This window comes from Helianthus annuus, chromosome 6, assembly GCF_002127325.2.
Source record: "Helianthus annuus cultivar XRQ/B chromosome 6, HanXRQr2.0-SUNRISE, whole genome shotgun sequence".
NCBI lineage: Eukaryota > Viridiplantae > Streptophyta > Magnoliopsida > Asterales > Asteraceae > Helianthus > Helianthus annuus.
The window spans coordinates 22406067-22424584 of record NC_035438.2 but is presented as its reverse complement, the minus strand read 5'-3'; the positions used below and the strand labels follow the sequence as shown (position 1 = coordinate 22424584).

At 33.7% G+C, this 18518-nt stretch overlaps 1 protein-coding gene, 2 long non-coding RNA genes and 1 other non-coding gene across 6 annotated transcripts; 2 read left to right on the top strand and 2 right to left on the bottom strand.

Moving 5' to 3' along the window:
- Positions 1–3170: 3170 nt before the first annotated feature.
- Positions 3171–4837, bottom strand: LOC110884480 (photosystem I reaction center subunit IV A, chloroplastic). The gene is made up of 3 exons (XM_022132196.2): positions 4488–4837; positions 3529–3594; positions 3171–3419 (listed from the first exon to the last, which is right to left on the bottom strand). Exons 1-3 carry the CDS (start codon positions 4719–4721, stop codon positions 3318–3320), a joined length of 402 nt encoding a protein of 133 aa, XP_021987888.1. The 5' UTR covers positions 4722–4837; the 3' UTR covers positions 3171–3317.
- A 7428-nt stretch (positions 4838–12265) lies between these two features.
- On the top strand, positions 12266–13441 carry LOC110881185. The gene is made up of 3 exons (XR_004860284.1): positions 12266–12306; positions 12375–12555; positions 13036–13441. It is a non-coding gene; the product is annotated as an uncharacterized LOC110881185 (long non-coding RNA).
- A 666-nt stretch (positions 13442–14107) lies between these two features.
- On the top strand, positions 14108–17302 carry LOC110884481. 3 transcript variants are annotated; one of them, XR_002561215.2, is made up of 7 exons: positions 14108–14405; positions 14544–14663; positions 14813–14903; positions 15219–15318; positions 15920–16020; positions 16316–17037; positions 17120–17302. It is a non-coding gene; the product is annotated as an uncharacterized LOC110884481 (long non-coding RNA). The 3 variants fall into 3 exon arrangements; XR_002561216.2 differs by having other exon boundaries at positions 14111–14405; positions 14801–14903; positions 16316–16408; XR_002561214.2 differs by having other exon boundaries at positions 14113–14405; positions 16316–16408.
- A 905-nt stretch (positions 17303–18207) lies between these two features.
- TRNAL-AAG lies at positions 18208–18288 on the bottom strand. Its single transcript has one exon. It is a non-coding gene; the product is annotated as a tRNA-Leu (tRNA).
- Positions 18289–18518: the final 230 nt, after the last annotated feature.

The window sequence follows — 18518 nt, the reverse complement described above, 5'->3', positions numbered from 1 at the left end:
TCTCAACAGGACGAGGAATCCCTATTCCTGAACCCATTCCCATTCCCACCGGGAATTACCATGCTTTGTAGAAAAGTGTGAACTCACCTCGGTTTGCTCGATTAGATTAGTTACTCTAAAAATCAGGAAATCAAGCACGTCCTAATAAGGTACAGATAACAATCAATTTCTCATGCATAACACGTATGGTTTATCTACCCATTACTTTTATCACATATCACACAATTTAAACGTCAACGCACTTTGTTAAGTTATATATTATTTTACCTAAAATAATATAACGGTAAAATAAACAAATATTCACACAAGAGTTTTAGTATACAATATATATATTAAATATATATTTATCAAATTTTATTTACGAAAGTCAACCTCCGATACTTGGTGTTTTGTTACAAAAATTATGGCGAAGTTTATATTCAAAATGCAAGTTATAAAATACACTCGTAACGCTTGTTTAGAAAAATAATTTTCTAAGTGTCGGGATTTTAGAAAATTTCGCCAGAGTTTCCTTTGTAAATGGAGGTGTCCATGCTTACTAGTATATCATTTTCTTTTCAAAAAAAATCATTCAACAATCAACAATCCATAATATACAATTTCTACTTAACAGTTTTGTTAGAAACAAGCATTAATATCTACATCATGAACTTTGAAAGTTTATAAAAATGTGTAGTAACTTACTAGTGTATTTAGTAAGTCTTGTACCCCTTTAAAGTGTGATTGCTTCTTTAAAAACTCCATTTTTAAAGAATATAATTCTTTACAACTTGTGTTCATAATTTTCTAAAAATATTTCTTCATGTATTTTTCTTGTTACACATGTGTTTCTTTACTTTGTTAACCACAAAAAATGATATTTATTTATGTAAGAACCAAGATTTAGTAAACTTGTATTTTTAACTTGGTTTCTTGGTAAATCATACTTGAAACATTTAGATCTACAAGACTTTAAACTTACTTGTTCATTATTTTACAAGAAAACATCATACTTCTTTAAGTTCATGACTTTTTGTGAGGATGATTCATAACCTTTAACATGTTCATCCTCTCATCTTGCTAGATTATGTTTTTTTTTTAATCATAGTCTAGCAAGATTACATGATGGTCAACCTTATTTATACAACAAACAATAATCAACAAGTATATCAACACTATAACAACATGATTTCTTTATATTTAAAGCTTATGTTTAAGTTTCATCTTTATGTTCTTTAGTCTTCTTGATGTTCTTCACATTCATCATTATGATTCATACTTTAACCACCTTCATAGAATGTAAAATGAGTAGATCAAGAGACTTACCACTAGCTCAAAGCTAGGAGAGTTCAAGTGAAGAAAAGTGGTGGATAAAAGAAGATAAGAGAGGTCCTTCAACTTCCAAACACACTGCGCTTCGTTGTATGCCTTCTAACACCTATGTGTGCTCTTAGAATGCTTGCAAGTGATCAAGTGATGGTGGTGGTGGTGCTACTAGGGGCGGCCGAGATCAAGAAGAGAGGAAGAGAGAGTGATGGTGTTGATGTGTGTTGAGAATGGTAAGTCATGTTAGCCTAGTGGTCCTTATAAACTTGTTTCCCGCACCTCTTGATCCAATGGTCCTTATGTTCACCAAATATGGAGACAAGATCACTTAAACAATTCAATAAAAATCTAGGAGTGGGACCACTCCATAACCGGTTTTGGGGGGGGGGGTGCTTGGTTGAGATGTAATGGTTAGTTACTAATCTAGTTAGGAGATAAGTGAAATAATTAGGGGTTTATGTGTGTTAAGTAATATATAGTGCGTTAGGGTGTTCGGGGACCCTAACTAGCTTAGAAAAAAAACAATGCTTCTAGCATTATTTTGGTGTTCCGGGAAATGTCCGGTTGTTCGGTTGGGTGTTGTTTCGTTAAGGTGCTTAATTAATCCGTAAGGTGCCTTTTATGTTACTTTATGTGATTAATTCCGGCACTCAGGAAAGCATACATGACTATTTAATAAATTTTCTGCACAAGACTAGTACGTTAACAAGCAAATGTAAGCATGACACAGTAATCAGAAAGCAGTTAAGTGATTCAGCACAGTCATCAAGCACTTTAATTATCATTAATAAATCGTACGGATACATGGAATTATGAGGGTTGTCACAGCGTTGCAGCGGTTGTCATGAAACTGTGTTAAGTAATAGCAATACTATACCATTGTCAGCGACCACCATCACCGGAAAAGCTCCTAAAAATAACGCCAAGCGAAAAGCAGACGTAAAATCTTTGAATCACGCACGCTCGTTGCTGATAAATTAAACCGAAACGTAAAACATAGAAAAAATAACTAAGTCCATCCAGGGCCCGCGTGTTGGACGAACTTGTCAAACGCAGAAAATAGTTTGACGCGACGGGCCAGTCAAACAGGAAAAAAATATACGAAATATGTTGAACCCTACACGCACGTTGCGGTGCGCCGGTGCGTTAACTCATAAAATTTAGAACGAAACGAAAAACTTGGGAAAGATGAATAGTATGGTGGACCAAAATTGAAAATAAAAAGGAGTTGGGATTAAATTGCAAAAGTTGAAAAACTTTGGGTTAAAAGTAAAAAAACAAAGGGGTCTAGATTGCAAAATTGAAGTTATTTATTAATTTTAGATAAAGATAAGGATAAAAATAAGTGATGTCTATATATTGGTTTTTAATTAATATTAATATTAAAAAAATTTATTAAACAAATATAAATAATATTCATGAGGTTGAAATAGAGTATGCCATGTGGCATTATTTGTAGTCTTTTATTATAAGTTAGATAATCAACATCAATTAAGATGTATAAAATGAGCCGATTGAAACACTTATCTCTAACAGATCCTAGGTAATGGGTACATGCCTTCGATAAAAAAAATCCGCCCCAAAATTTTATGATATGTACGCGTGGAGTAACTTTTATATTGGTATTTTTCTTTTGCTTCACTTGTAAGATGTGTTTCTAGAATTATTTGATGTTTCCATACATAGAGCTTGTGGTGACTTGCAGCATTAGCGTCACTTTTTTTTACCATCAGCGACCATCCTTTAGCGGCGACATGTGCCATTTTGTTGATTCTCTTTTTGGTTTTCAATTACAATTAAGGTTAAAATTGTTTGTAGGACTGAATCTCACTTGGGTTTGATCTAAGAAGAGGATACATATAGAATGATGTTTAAACCAATGTTCAGTAAAACCATATATTTAGGAGCCTAAGAAACACACACAGAATATAATACAAATTCATTGATAAATATGTTGCAAAAGCTTGAAATGTGAGGCATTCTACAATCACAACATGATCAAGAAACTCATTCTAAACTTCTTGGATCTCATCCAATGCATAGTTGTTGGTTGAGACGTTTGCATAGTTCACTTTGTTAAACCTCACAACAACGGGGTAACGAGTTTTTGGGTCCTGCACATCATAGCATTTGATATCAACATATGCATCAATCAAATATACACCAAGTTAACACATCAATCACACACACGCGCAAATGACACATATATGTTATAAACTTTACCTGATCAACAGTCACAACTGATCCCACTCCTTTGAACCAGTATGACTCCTTCCTAAGAATTCTCACCTGTGTCCACAAGATAATATTTTCAACCACTTAACTTTACATTACATATCTATTGAATCAAACTACAATGCTATACTAATCAGTATATCTAGATTCACACATACAAAGATACATAAAAACAAACCTAAATCATAGAGTGAATTTTATTACAGAACACTAAATTATTGCAAGAACAAAACGAACAAACATAAATCGTTCATTTTTTAAATCTTTCGCATTTCTTAAATACATGTATGTGCATAAAAAGCCATCAAAATAATTTTTTTCATATGTTTTTGTAACCTTTTACCTAAACATGACTTAAACATGTAGGGGATGGTTAAAATGAAAACCACTTTTATTGTGAAAACTCGAAAACTAACTAAAAAAAAGCCTAAAAAACACACAAAAAATTTTTATTTTTTTTTTCAATTTTTTTTTATAAAAATCGCTAGTTTTTATATATAAAAAAAAAACTTTTTTTCAAAAAAAAAAAAAATTGTGTAGTGCACATGTGTAATAATACACATGTGTAGTACACATACATATGTGCAGTACTACACATGTGCACTACACAAAAAAAAAATTTTCTTTTTTTGAAAATTTTTTTTTATATTAAAAAACCTGCGAAATTTTGATTGCAAAAAAAAATTAAAAAAAAAATTTTTGTATGTTTTTTTGGCTTTTTTTAATTAGTTTTCGAGTTTTCACAATAACTAGTGGTTTTCATTTGAACCTTCCCCTAAACATGTATACGTCTATATATAAACGAAATATCTTCATATATTGTTTTTTTAATCAATAAACAATGCACTTCAACTGTTTTCTTATATTATAATAGTTTAAAGATTTGAAAAGTTAGAATAATTTATTTTGTTACGCGTGTTCTCAAAAAACAAAATGTACGTATGTACCTTGGCTCCTCTCTTAGGTCCAATTGGTGGTGGCTTCGGCTTCTCTTCCTTGGCCGCTTCAACGGTGACAGCCGGTGGTGCCGCGTCTTCAGCCGCCTTTAGAACCAATCTTGAACCTCTTGTGTTTTGAATAGGTAACATAACCATATTGGGCTTGACTGTGGTTGTGTTAGAAGTGACATTTGGTGTCACCACAAAACTTGAAGCAGCAGATGCCATACTGCAACTTGTCATTCTGCAGGCAGACTCAAAAAGACTTAACTGTCAAGATGATGAAAAACTTGATAATTGAGCTTCAAATCTTTTTCTTGGAGAACATTGAGTGAATAGTTTTAGTTCAGTTGAGACAACCAATAGAGTGTTGCCACATGGGTAGTCATATCTTTGTTTGGATAATGTTGTCCCATGACATTTGTTTTCTCAACTCAGCCCATTCACCACCTATCCAAAATCTCCATGGGATCGGTGTATTATTCTAATCATAGGCTAATTCAAGTTTAGTTCTATAATTGGAATGATCCAACTATTTATTAAAACCTATATAAGTTTGCAAACTTTTTGTGCATTATTACTTGTAAGTTGTGCTTTATGAGTTTTTCAAAAAAAAAACTTGATATTTTAGTTTTAACCCAAAGGTTTGTACCTTTTCCAATTTTAACCCTACATAATTTGTTTTTTTAATTTTAACCCAAAACTTTTCATTATTTGCAATTTAACTTCACAACTTTTGTCACTTATACTTTTCATCTTTCGCAAATTTTCGTTTTACGTATAGTTCTAAACTTTTCGAGTTAATACGACGCAACGTGCATGTGCGGTTCAACGTTTTTACCTCTATTTTTCCATGTTTGACAGGTTCGTCGCAATACGCATATTATAGGTCAAGTCAGTGTTGGTTGTCGATGACGGTTGTGTGACATTAGTACTATTTGACACCGTTTTACGCCCCGCCGCAACGCGGGGTGTGCTTTGGGGGTTTTCAAAGAAAAAATTATTATGCATATTGTTGTCGTAACGTTGGCTTTGGGGGGTTTCAAAAAAATGTTTTTTTTTTTTTTACTTTTCACCCAAAAGTATTTCATAAATTACTTTTAACCCAAAACTATTCGTTTTTTTTACTTTTAACCCAAAACTTTTTATCTTTTGCAATCTATCCTCATAACTTTTTTTACTTTCAACTTTGGTCATTTATAGTTTCCATTTTTCGCAAATTTTTCGCTCTATGCTTGGTTCTAAATTTTGTGACTTAACACATCATAGCTGTGTCTTTGGCTTAACGTTTTTACGTTTCGTTCTAAATTTTGCGAGTTAACACGACGCAACGTGCGTGTGTGGGTGAACGTTTTTACATCGTCTATTTTTACCCCGTTTGACAGGTTTAACATAACGTGTGGGTCTTAGATCGACTTAGTTACAAATAAAGAATTCCCGCCGCATTGCGGCGGGTCGTAATCCTAGTTTATAATTATTTTAAAGTTAATTGTTGACTGTGAGTTAATACTTTGAGTTTGAAATCTATGTTTATCCTATCTTAATCGTGTTTTTACACCCATACAATTAGGAATGGCAATAAGCCGGGCTTGGGCCGGGTATTGGTGATCCCAGACCCGTACCCGGTTGTAATTCTTTGTCCCATACCCGGCCTGTTACCCGTCAGGTATTTGTCGGGTAATTACCCGTCGGGTATCGGGCATACATGCGGGTATCGGGTATACCCGTTAATTTCATAAAAATACTCGTTGGGACAAATGTGCAATTTTTACTTTCATGTTTGTATAATTTACTATTTTAATGACTATAAGAAATGAAAACATGATTAATAAATTACATATTATATTCAGACCATATATACCAAACTAAATCAAAACAATTACTTAATTAAGTAATTGTATGAAGACCACCTAATTGCATAAATATCCATATAATAAAGGGTGATAGCTTCCATATCCAATATACATGCTCAAAAATAAGTTATTTGTTCACTAAGCACATGCCAAATACATATCCACATATGACTATAGAGAAGGTAATAAGTACATGTACTAAGTTTATATATGGAAATCTATAATATGATACTTTCGGGTATTATTCGGGGTAAATGGGCCGGGTATCGGCCGGGTATCACTAAATCCCATACCCATACCCGTACCCTATTTTTTTCTTTTTTTAAGCCCGTACCCGACCAATACCCATTGGGCTTCGGGTATACCCGGCCCGTATGTTTCGGGTTTCGGGTATACCCGTCAGGCTTTGGCTTTCTTGCCATCCCTATATACAATCACTAACCACATCGTTTATATATACCCTAATTATGTTTTTCATTTTTTTTAACAGCTAGTAAACCAACTGGTTGGGTCTTTGCATCAACTTCAGAGGTACATGAGAGACCCGCATTCGAAATCAGGAGACCTTTCATGTTTTTTTTATTTGAAGTGTAACTTTATTTTCATTTTAAAAGTTTTAATATACAATGTTTTATATAAGTTTGAATGCGTCATTATTATATGTTTTTTTTATCTACGTGTTTAGAGCTAGAAAAAGATATATTCTTTTTATATATACTAGATTATTAGACCCGTGTACTACACGGATTTAAGGATATAAATTTATAAATTATTTAAATTTATATTCTCTTCAAAAATTTACATAAGTGAATTTTTTACCATAGATGACGCAATAATTGCTCATGTGTAAAAACTGATTATTTTAGAAACACACCAACTTTACTTAGGAATTGTTCTATACTTTTATTTATTGTCATGGCAAAACATTAAGTGAGAGAAAACTATCTTCTTTTCAATTTAAATGGAATCCTTCTATTTCACAGTATTAAACGAAATCTAGGGATAAACGTTCAAGTGCCAGTATTAGTTCCAGATAGTATGAGTGTCTCAATATAACCTGGTCACCCAGTGATAGGACCTGTAGTCGAGTTCCATTACATAAACCATTCTTTTGATCAATATTTCTTGATAACGTCACTGGAACACTGAACTTTGGTAATTACCAATGATTTGGCAAGCCTAAAAATATAACTCCGTTTAGGACATCCGGTGAGTATAGACTTGTATCAAAATTATTATGAAGATATTCTATCCTTAAACCAGTTTATTACACGAGTCCAATAACATTAAAAGTGTTTTCAAAGCACGGAAGTAAACCGGTTTTCAAATATCGGATTAACCCATTCTTTACCATTTTTATTATTATAATATTAAATTATAATTTATTTAATAGATGTTTTAAACATATAGTAAAAAATCATTTTAAAGAATAAGAAGATATTATCACATTGACATTATTTGAAATTGTTTATTATAAGTAGAGTTGTTACTAAGAATTAACTATATATTTTAGATAAATCAAACGTAAATAATCATTATCTAAGTAAACAATAAAATATTTGTTAGTATTAAGTTGTTAAGGATTTTTTATTGTTTTGTATTAATTAATTAATAATATTAATAGTAAATTGAATGAAAGAATGCCATGTGGCATTAAGTTGGCTCTTGTTTTAGTATAAGAATGTCATGTAGCATTAATCATACTTTTCTATTAGTATTAGATATCCCTTGCATATATATATAGGGTCAGGATTTAGAGAAAACGATGGAAAGTGTGAGAACGGTTATGGATCGTCCGATCAAAACAATCTATGGACTAGATTGGCGCGGTGGCGTTTTCGTAAATAACATCAATTTTATTATGTGGACGCGCTTCATTAAGGGTAAAAACGGTAAAACTTCATTTATCACATAAAACGCCGATGAAATATTAAACGCCAAATAAATACAAAACGCCAATTTTATCACTGCGCAGTTTTTTTTTTTGTTTTTATTTAAGCTCTCAGGCTACAAAAACGCCACAAAATGTGAAACGCCATAATATATAAACGCCAAGCCTTACATCCGGATAAATGTTAATTACATTTTTTTTGTTATAAGCTTAGGCCTATTATTGCCACTTGGCAATGTAATATCATTCATTCAAGTGTTTTGAGACGCAAAATCATTCACAGCTTATTCTTCTTCTCAATCACAAATTCTCTTCCATAGTAAGATTTAAATAACTTAACGATTTGATATTCAAACCAATAATAGAAACACTATTTAGGTATACAAAATTAATTCATTTTGTTGATGTTATCATTTACCATATATTTACTTTATTTTTTTCATAACTTATTCATAATTCATAATAAATAAATAACATACGAATAGAAAAAGCGGTTGGTTGATTTTCATCTTCAAAATATATATCTCATAATGAACAACAATATATGTGTAATGCTATCGATTCCTGATACATGTTGACAAAAAACGTTTTTTATTGTTATTTTTGCTTTATTTTACTCTGATATAATGTTTTCTTTTTTACTTTATGTTGGTAGTTATGATCAAAGTTGTATTGATTAAATGAACATTTGAAGGTTAGTAAAAATATAATTATTTATTTCTTTTATCATTAAATTCAAAACAATTTGATATAATTTATGTCAATTACTTTCAATTACATACAATTTGAATTTCATTCACATAATATTTTTTTAAGCTACGCCCATGGGTTTATTGAGCCCAATACTAATTTGATTTTTTTTAAATAATAATAATAAAACATTACGGAAGACACATTTTTTCAAACTCAGTCAGGGTATGTGAATTATCAGAGACGCCACTGTATATAAGCCCAAAGCATCATGAAGCAAATGACTTTTGCAGCAAGTGGGAGACTTCTCTTTTACCATGATGTCCCTATGAGTGTGAGCAAAGGATGCTAGCGAATCTGCTACTTTGTTCCTTTCTCGCAAGATGCGGGAAAGATTGCATGACGGAGATAAGAGAGACTTGCATGATCGCCTCAAATGTACCAAGTTCCACAGGGTATGAATAAAATGCAACAAGACTTGAGCGTCAAGTCCCATACATGAGAGGCAATATCCAAGCTAGTGATAAAAAAAAATAGCCTGACTTTGGTGATTCCAAATAACACCACCCCCCACTTAAATCAGTAAATGTAAAAATTGTATTTGGTTAGCTTAAATCAACCAATATTATCTATACCACTAACAACATCAATGCGCCATAAACAAGTTGCGGGCAGATCCAGCAACTAGTAATATAATCTTCAATTGGTCAAGATTCCACATGCATCAACACATAAAATACTTAATTTGATCAAATGTCTACTTATGATACTTTTTGTTCTTAGCGATAACAACGGATATCGAGGTTATATTGACAAATAGAAATCGAATCTCATTTTACAAAATCAAACGGTTGTTTATTTGATGTTATAAAATAGAAGGTTAAAGATCTCTATATATAACATAATTCTAAGGGTGAGCGGAGTGGGGTGGTTAACCCACTCCTCACCGCTCGATGACCACTGCCTACCCATTTTATCGATCAATGTTATCGAAAATGGAGGGAAATTCGGTAAAGGTTTACCGACTCGGTGAGAGGGAGGGAAAGGGGGAGAGAGAAGGTGTGTGGTGGGGTTCATTTCTTCTCAACCAATCACACATTTTTCCTTTTTTTAAATAGTTTACCTAAATCACATTAAGTAAACCACCGCCAACGTTTTTAAGCATTAGGTAAACAATTGACATGTCGCTATGTGATTGGGTGAATTAGGAATTTACCTATTCTATTAGGTAACCACTCCCTTCACCCTAAATTATTTTGTCAGTTTTTTATTTGCCAAACTAGATAACCACTCCCTTCAGCGTAATATATAGTAATGGTGTTTTTGCATTTCCCAATTTTTATTTATATCTTCTGTGGGTGCCTATTTTACATATGAAGAAAGCCTATTGTACATATCATCGATTTCGCATTCTAGAGATGCCAAACTTATTATTTTATTGTTTACTAATAACTTACTTAATACCATGTGATTTGTTATTATAATATAAATCTTGTTATCTATAATCTATACTATTATAAAAAGGAGAAGTGATGTACGGAGATGTAATTTTACATCGCGTACATATTTTGAAGCAATACATACAAAGAAATTGTACTAGAATTTTGAGGGTAAAATAGGCAGTAAACATTAATTTAAGACACCTATAGGGGCAGTATGGTAACTTAAGCATTAGTAACTGAGAAGATTGAATGCCATTAATCTATTTATCCATACATCGCCCTTCGAAATTCATCAGTTGTTCAAATTGAATGTTATGTGAAACCCTTCATTCTTCTCAAAGGGTACAATGATCTGTCACAATTTCCTCTCCATCAATTCCAAATCAATTCCTTTATCTTTTGCTTCAATTTTAGCACACGCAAAAGTAAGTTTTATTACGGTTTCATTTTGTTTATATCAATATATATTGAACCAATATACACTTCTTCAGAGGTACGTTTCATTTGAAATGTTGAGATTGAATTCGTTTGTAAACTATTGTTTGTGTTTCCTCCGTCAATTGTAACGGATCACGTTTTGATTTGTTTGATATTCATGTTGACTTGTATCGTTGATGATAGAACAGTATGTTTTGATCTCATGCTTTATCAGGTGATATTGTATCTATCGCATTGACAGAGGGAACTTCAGGATTTGACAGAATAACGGGGGGCGGTTTTTGAATTTGCACATCGCAACCGTATTCAGCTTACTTTTGTTTTTAATTTCCTCCGAAAACCATGTTGGCATATGATTATTATGATTTTAGTATGCTCCTAATGTATAGCAACTTTTTGAATTGTACATGAGGTTTGAAGTTTGTTTTTATTTTTCCTGTCATTATTGAGAGGCGGATTTTTAATAAGTAAAAGACCTGTAGATGAAGAAAGGCCTTCCTAAGTTGCAGCGAGTGAACTGGTCCCATTGAGTCAACATCACACTGTTTCATGTTTAAGGTATGCTTTATTGAAGCTTTAATCTTTGAATGCCTTCATTAACGTCTGCTGATCGACTCTAGGGTTCCATTAGTTCCCCTCTCGCTGGTGAACACACTGTTCCGAATCATGTTCATGTCTCACGTCGAGCCCCATCCCGTAAGAGCTTTTCATCTCTTCCGGTCTATTTATTATTGCAAACGAATTCGGTATATTTGCGTTTTTTTTTTTTGCCTGATTTTAAGCAGTGGAAATCTGTATTTGAATGTTCTTTTAGCATCAGATATGGTTAGATAATATTGCAACTGAATAGTTACTCGGTACTGCTAATCTGATTCTTATTCAACATATATTGCTCCAAATTGTGTATGGATTATGTGCAAGGCACAGGTGGAAATTATGGGCAGTGTGGCGGTGGAAACTACGGGCAAGCAAGTAAGTGGCGGAAATTATGTGTAAGGCACGGGTTGAAATTATGGGCAAGGTGGCGCTGGAAACTACGGGCAGGCAAGTGGCGGAACTTATGGGCAAGGAGGTGGTGGATATCATGGACGAGGAATGAGTTCTGGCGGCAATCAAACTTCATCGCAATATGGAGAAAATCCGAACTTTTCACAGGCGGGGCAGGGCAGCAACATTGGTGGGCAGCAATGGAACCGAACTATGAAGTTGTTGAAGAAGCAGAGGCTTTTAAAGTATGATTTAGTTTTTCTTTCTTAGTAATGATCGATTGGCTTTGATATTCTATAAATTATGATAGAAGTGGGAGCTTTTTTCAGAAGTCGGCGATTTGAAAAAGTATTCTATAAGTTATGATAGAAGTGGGAGATCAAAGGTATTTATTTAAAGTTCGGGTATTTGTATTGCAGAAATTTTTATTATATTTTTGTGTTTTAAATCGTTTTCTTTTCACCGGTTTAGGGGACGGCTGAGATTGTATTTGCAAGACGGCAAGACGCTCTAGCAGCTGTTAAGAGGTTTAACAACATTCATAATCTAAGTACAGTAATTAAATCAGTTATCATTTTTTAAACATATATTTCAGGCAGAACGTGACGGATCCAATGAGTACATGGATTATGAACTGTAAAGAAATGCTGACAGGATCATGATCAGGATATGAATTCTTGGTTTTATTCTATAATTATTCAGATGCTGGACTTCACTTACATATATACACATACAAACAATATTCTTCCAAACATGCTGTTGGTGGACATAGAGAGGTACCAAGTTGATTAAGAAACAACACTGTTTCATGGGACATTTTGAGATAAAGCTTCTATTTTTTTGTATAATAATAGTTTTATTATAAATTATTCATCTTGTTTGGACCGTTTACGTTGTAGATGCTTTAGCAAATAATATAGTGACACCTTACAGGGAAAGATAATATAAATTTTGGCATAAAAATGACCATGCTATTATTGGCAAGTTTTGCTAGATGTCGGTAATGGGTCAAAACGGGTCGGGCTGGATCGACCCACAAACATATTTTTTAGTTTCTTTTTTTGGGTTTTACAAATAATTAATGTTTTTAATATGATCAAGAAAACTATATTGTTACGGTGATAATATATTTCTCGAAATAAAAGTATTTACGGCATTTTGTTCATATTGTGCGCATTTATGGTGACTTTCAACCCATTTGACTCGCTTGACCCATTTATGGTTTTGACCCATTTGACTGAACTTCATAACTTCAGATGTGGAAGTCCCGGTTGCTTGCGTCATATTGGTGCTCCTGTTTTGCCTCCCACATTACGGGACCCACCGTGTAGGGTTCTTGTTTGCACCTATCGTGATCATGTGGCTTCTGTGCATCAGCGCCATCGGAGTTCACAACATTTTTTACCGGAACCCACAAGTTTTTCAAGCGTCATCGCCTTATTACATGTACAAGTTTCTTAAGAAAACAAAAATAGGAGGATGGATGTCATTGGGTTAGATCTTGCTGTGGATAACAGGTATAGATCGGCTATTCTCTTGGTAGATTGACTTTTAAAACGACTTTTGTTGACTTGGGTTCTTGACATTTTACTCAATTTGGTATTTCAAATGCGGTTCTTGATATGATGTTATCTGCAAATGGCTTTTACGTTTGTGGTTTACCTATCCTTGATTCTTGCTTACATGGGCCAAGCCACTTATCTCTCAAAGCGTCACATTCTACGTATCCGTTCCCAGTGTGCATTTTTCATGTTTTTATTCTGAGTTACATGTGAAGTTAAGCTAACTATGTGTCTGTTATTGAAAACAGAAAAGTTAAGATGGCCGGTTCTTGGAATCGCGATACTTGCTGTAGTTGTCGGAAGCCAATCTATTATCATTGGGACGTTTTCTGTTATCAAACAGTGTTCGGCATTGGGTTGTTTCCGAGGGTCAAAAAAATCCACATATATAAAACGCATTTTTATATATAGAACTTTGAAGATGTAATGTTTATTTTTAACAAACGAAATCACTGATCAGTTTCTATGTTTTAAGGAAGAAATGTGGTAGAGGAAGAAGCGAATTGAACTTAAAGAAACACGTAAAGGTTTTGTTTTGCTCTATAAAGTTTCGGGTGTGCTAATGTTTTTTACGGTTTAACGCGCCGCAACGCGCGCGGGTTTCCACTAGTATATTAAAAAGGAGAAGTGATGTACCAAAATGTAATTTTGACAAACATACAAATTTAAAAGCATAATGTACAAGAGCATAGTAGCCATATTAAAGAGATAGATTAGGAAAGTGGTCCAAATTTTAAGACGCATTAGGGTTAGTATAGGGATTTCATCCATGAACTTTTAGAACTTTTAGAAGGCGGACATTGAATGGCTTCAGAACCCTACCCCTTCCATTTACCGGCGATTGGGTTCCCCTGTCTGTTTCACTTGAAGCCTACTATTTTAAGCCGACTTTTGAGAAGAGGGAATCCCAAACACGCCCTTCGCCTCGCCGGTCAGTTTTCTGAAACCCTAATTTTTCTATTAATGGTGAACGGCATACTGCAATGGATTCGAAGGGTATTCAGATTGAAGCCATTTCAGATTAAACTCGCAATAACGAGGACAGTGATTTGTTTTCATTTTAGGTATGTTTTTGCAGTTTGATGCTCTAATTGGTATTATGTGATTTTAATTATTCGCCTCAATCCAGAAAATTTTCTTTTGAATTTGCTTGCTTTCCTCTATTTCGGTTGATTAATCAAACACCCGTTTCAATTTCACAGTATTTGTTTCGAATTTAGAGTTTTGCCGATTAGGGTTTTGGCATGATAATCAAGAGGAAGTTGAAATCGGCAATGCTAATATAATCAAGTGCAGTTTTCCCGATTATGGTTCAAAGCAAGGTTTGCACCTTTTCTATATATATGTGATATTGCTTATTTTGTTTCTAAATCTCTGAAAGATAAGTCCATTAAGCCTTCAATTTATGTTTATTGTTTGTATCATGGAAACATCAAATCACACTTTTAACTTCTTCCAGTTTCACCTCTAGATCTCTTGTATCTACCAACAATGGATTCCGTCTTCACTGAAATTGTTGTTAAGAAGAAGCTCGTTATCATCAAAATAGGCACCAAAGGGAGGTAGTTGTTGTTAATTGTTATTTTTTTGGTTGTGAATTCTTGGTCGAGTGATTGTTGACGAATGATCGGATGGTTTGTCTTTGTTTTTTTATGTTGTGATTTGTTTCAAGATGTTCAATTTTATGGCCTTTATTTGTGAAACTGAGTTTTGAATGGTTGGTGTTTGCCTACAATTCGAATTCGGTTATGAATGGTGGTGGGTTAGGTGGGATGGGGATGATGGGTGGGTTGGGTGGGGCTGGGGGTTACAGTTGTTGCGGGGTCTCCGACAGTTTCGGTGTCGCCTGTTCCTTATGTTTTAAATGGAGTTTTTAGGGGGAGGAAAAATGGGGCTATTGAGAAAGTTGTGGAGAGGAGGTAGAGGAAGACGATTAAGAACCGAGACTCTGCGGCTAGATCACGCGCTCGGAAACAGGTTGGCATGCTTAACATTGCTGGTTTTAGATTTATTAGTTTTAGTTTTTTAGCACTTCAACTATTGTGTTTATTGTTGAATTTACTTGGTTACAGATTATAATATAGAATATAGAATAGTAACATACACTCATAAAGTTAACTGTTTTTTACGTATAATTTCAAAACACATATCCAAACAATACTTAAATTCTCTAAAAATCTATGAATTTGACACCTCAAACAGCTCTACTGTGTGTCTTGCTTATCTCGGGCCCTTGATTGGGTGCGCCTATCGTATTTGACTATCTTTTTTTGAAGCACTTTAATTTTGAAGATGGCGATTACAATGTCATTATGCATATTTTGGGCATAATATGCAGTAAATTCTCTTATTAAATTATCAACCTTTTTTTTTTGTTTTTTATTTGGTTTTAAGGAGACTGAATTTGGTATTTTTCTGGTCTGAACCATTCAGTGCAATTTCCTTTTGCCGACCCTTGTTTAGAATTAGTTATGGATAGACAAAGTAGAAAACATTTAGTTCTTTGTTGTCTGTAACTAAATTCTATGAGGCTGGGTTTTGATTATTTTATTTTCTAACATTTGGGCTATCTTTAAAGGTTCTCAACTTGAAAAAAAGATTCGGGCTCTCGCATCTTATCGTGACTATACATTTGCTGCATACGGGAATGATATTGGCGTATTCAAGCGTGCGCATCAGGTTTTTCAATCAAATCCCTTTACTTTTTTTTTAATATTCAAAGCGTTAAAGTGTGTGTTCAAGAATGTTTTGTTTTTTGAATCGTTTGCTTTTCACGACCCACAAATTCTAATAAATGGCTTTTGTTCATTTGGACATTTATAACAGTTTTGTTTTACTAAAAATAAGGCTCGTGTTGGTAAAATTATAAAAGAAATTAATAATAACATTAACAGAACCCTACAAGTTCCACTTGTTTAAAATAGCTTCTTTTTTTGAATTATGAAATACGAATCGTTCATTGTGCATACAACAGGTGGCTACATGGAGCAGCCATAATGCTAAGGTGAACTTGTTACTTTTAGTCAATCCACTCGAGGTGTTGTGACCTCTTTATCGTTCAGAACAGGTAAGATCTCATGCTGATGATTATTAAAGAATGTGCCAGTAACTCTTGTAGTAGCATCTCCATGTTTTGCATTCGGATAGTTTTTTGTTTAATTTTCTTTTGCATTAGCTACACTTGGGATATTTGTATTTTCATCTACATGTTGAAAAAGTGATGGGTTGGATATAGGTTAAAATGGGTTTGGGTCAAACGGGTCATTTGGAAACGTACAAAGGTAAAAGGGTCGGTTTAGTACATCGGCAACATTTCCTTTTTTCGGACGGAAATATGTGTCGTCAGGTTGCATGGTTTACCACAAGCCGGGATTCATTACCTGTCGTTGAGTCAGAGCTCGATCGGCAACCCGATTGCCATGAGTATAATTGTTTCGGGTGGGTATGAAGATCAAAACAATTTACTTTTGTCTACCACCGCGGGGCGGTTGGTGGTGGCTGTGACTGTGTTTCTGGATGTATAGACGGTTGTTATTGTGCTAAAAGGAAAGGTGGTGAGTTTGCGTATGATCAAAACAGTTTACTTGTTAGAGGAAAACCGCTAATCTTCGAATGCAGGCCACATTGTAATTAGAGCACACGCTACTAAGCCGGACCATGTTCCACAACTTATGGAACATGTTACATATGCATCATGTATGCAAATTCTTTTAGTCATATAATCAATGTATTTCTTCATGTGAAATGCATCATGTATTTTATTATTTTGTGTTTGTAGGCCTATTCTATGGAACTGGAAGCCGAAGTCTCGGAACTGAAACAGAAGAATCAAGAACTGAAACGGAAACTGGTGAAAGCATATCTGATTGTATGAATCATTATTTGTCATGGTTTTTATAAATTAAGACAAGCTTAGTGAAAAATAGCGAGTTCAAACAAATTATTTTTTTGTTGGTGCTGATTTAGATGTGTCACACTAGCTACGGATTATTTGGATGTATTATCAAATTTATTCCTAAATTTTGTATAATAGTGGATGTCATTTATAATAGATGTCATAATTGAATCAATATCAATCGGGACACCCGCCGCAACGCGCGGGCATTCCCACTAGTCTAGTTTAAGATATATTCTAATTTTGCAATTTTCAAAAAAAAAATATATATTACATAGGTTTCTACCGTGCAGCATGAGTCGCCATGTCGCATCCACGTAAGCATTGTGGGCTACACAATTGAAGCCCAAAAAAGGGAGGGGGTGGAAGGACCTGAGTTTGAAGCATAAGTTGACACGTGACACTATTTTTATTTTTTTTCTTTTAAATAAATAAATGAATTTAATTTATAAAAAAACCATTTATATTAAATAAAATACATTGAAAATTAAACTATAAAACATGTTATATTAAATAAAAAAAAATTACATCAACAAAAAAATACATCACATCCATTTAAATAAAAAACACATCAATTAAAAAAAACTACATTCCATATTTTTCCGTATGGACGAGTCGTCAAATGGAAAATTTGTAAATAATCGTCCACCAATATATGATGCGAACCCCGCTAGTTTCGGGCACGGTGAATAAATCTGAGTTGGCCTGGTTTAAGGCGGTTGATTTGGGTTAAACCCTTGAGGTGGTTGGTTTGGGTTAAGCCCTAGATTGTGTGGATATATTTTTTTTTTATAAAACTATAATATTTTATTTAAAAAGGTATAGAGTAGAAATTATATATTAATTTTTAAACTTTTTTTTAAATGCAGCAGCCATTGAACTGATTGGCACAATCCCCCAACGGTTTTAACCCACCAATTCCCACCTGCCATGCCACGCCCATTCCCTGGAGTCTAATTAGAAAAAATAAATGTTGAGAGTGGGATTTGAACCCACGCCCTTTCGGACCAGAACCTTAATCTGGCGCCTTAGACCAACTCGGCCATCTCAACTTTTGTTTGTTTGCTTCTTCTAACTTTATATATCTTTATCAGAAACAACGTTTACAAACACTACAATATTGCTTATCATAATACTTTCAAATTCTCTACTATATAAGTCTTTTAAAACTTATATGATTATAAATGTAATACTATATATATATATATTATATTTAATACATTGATATACAAGTGAAATACACAATGGCAAACATGATTTATACATGAAAAAAACATGCTCA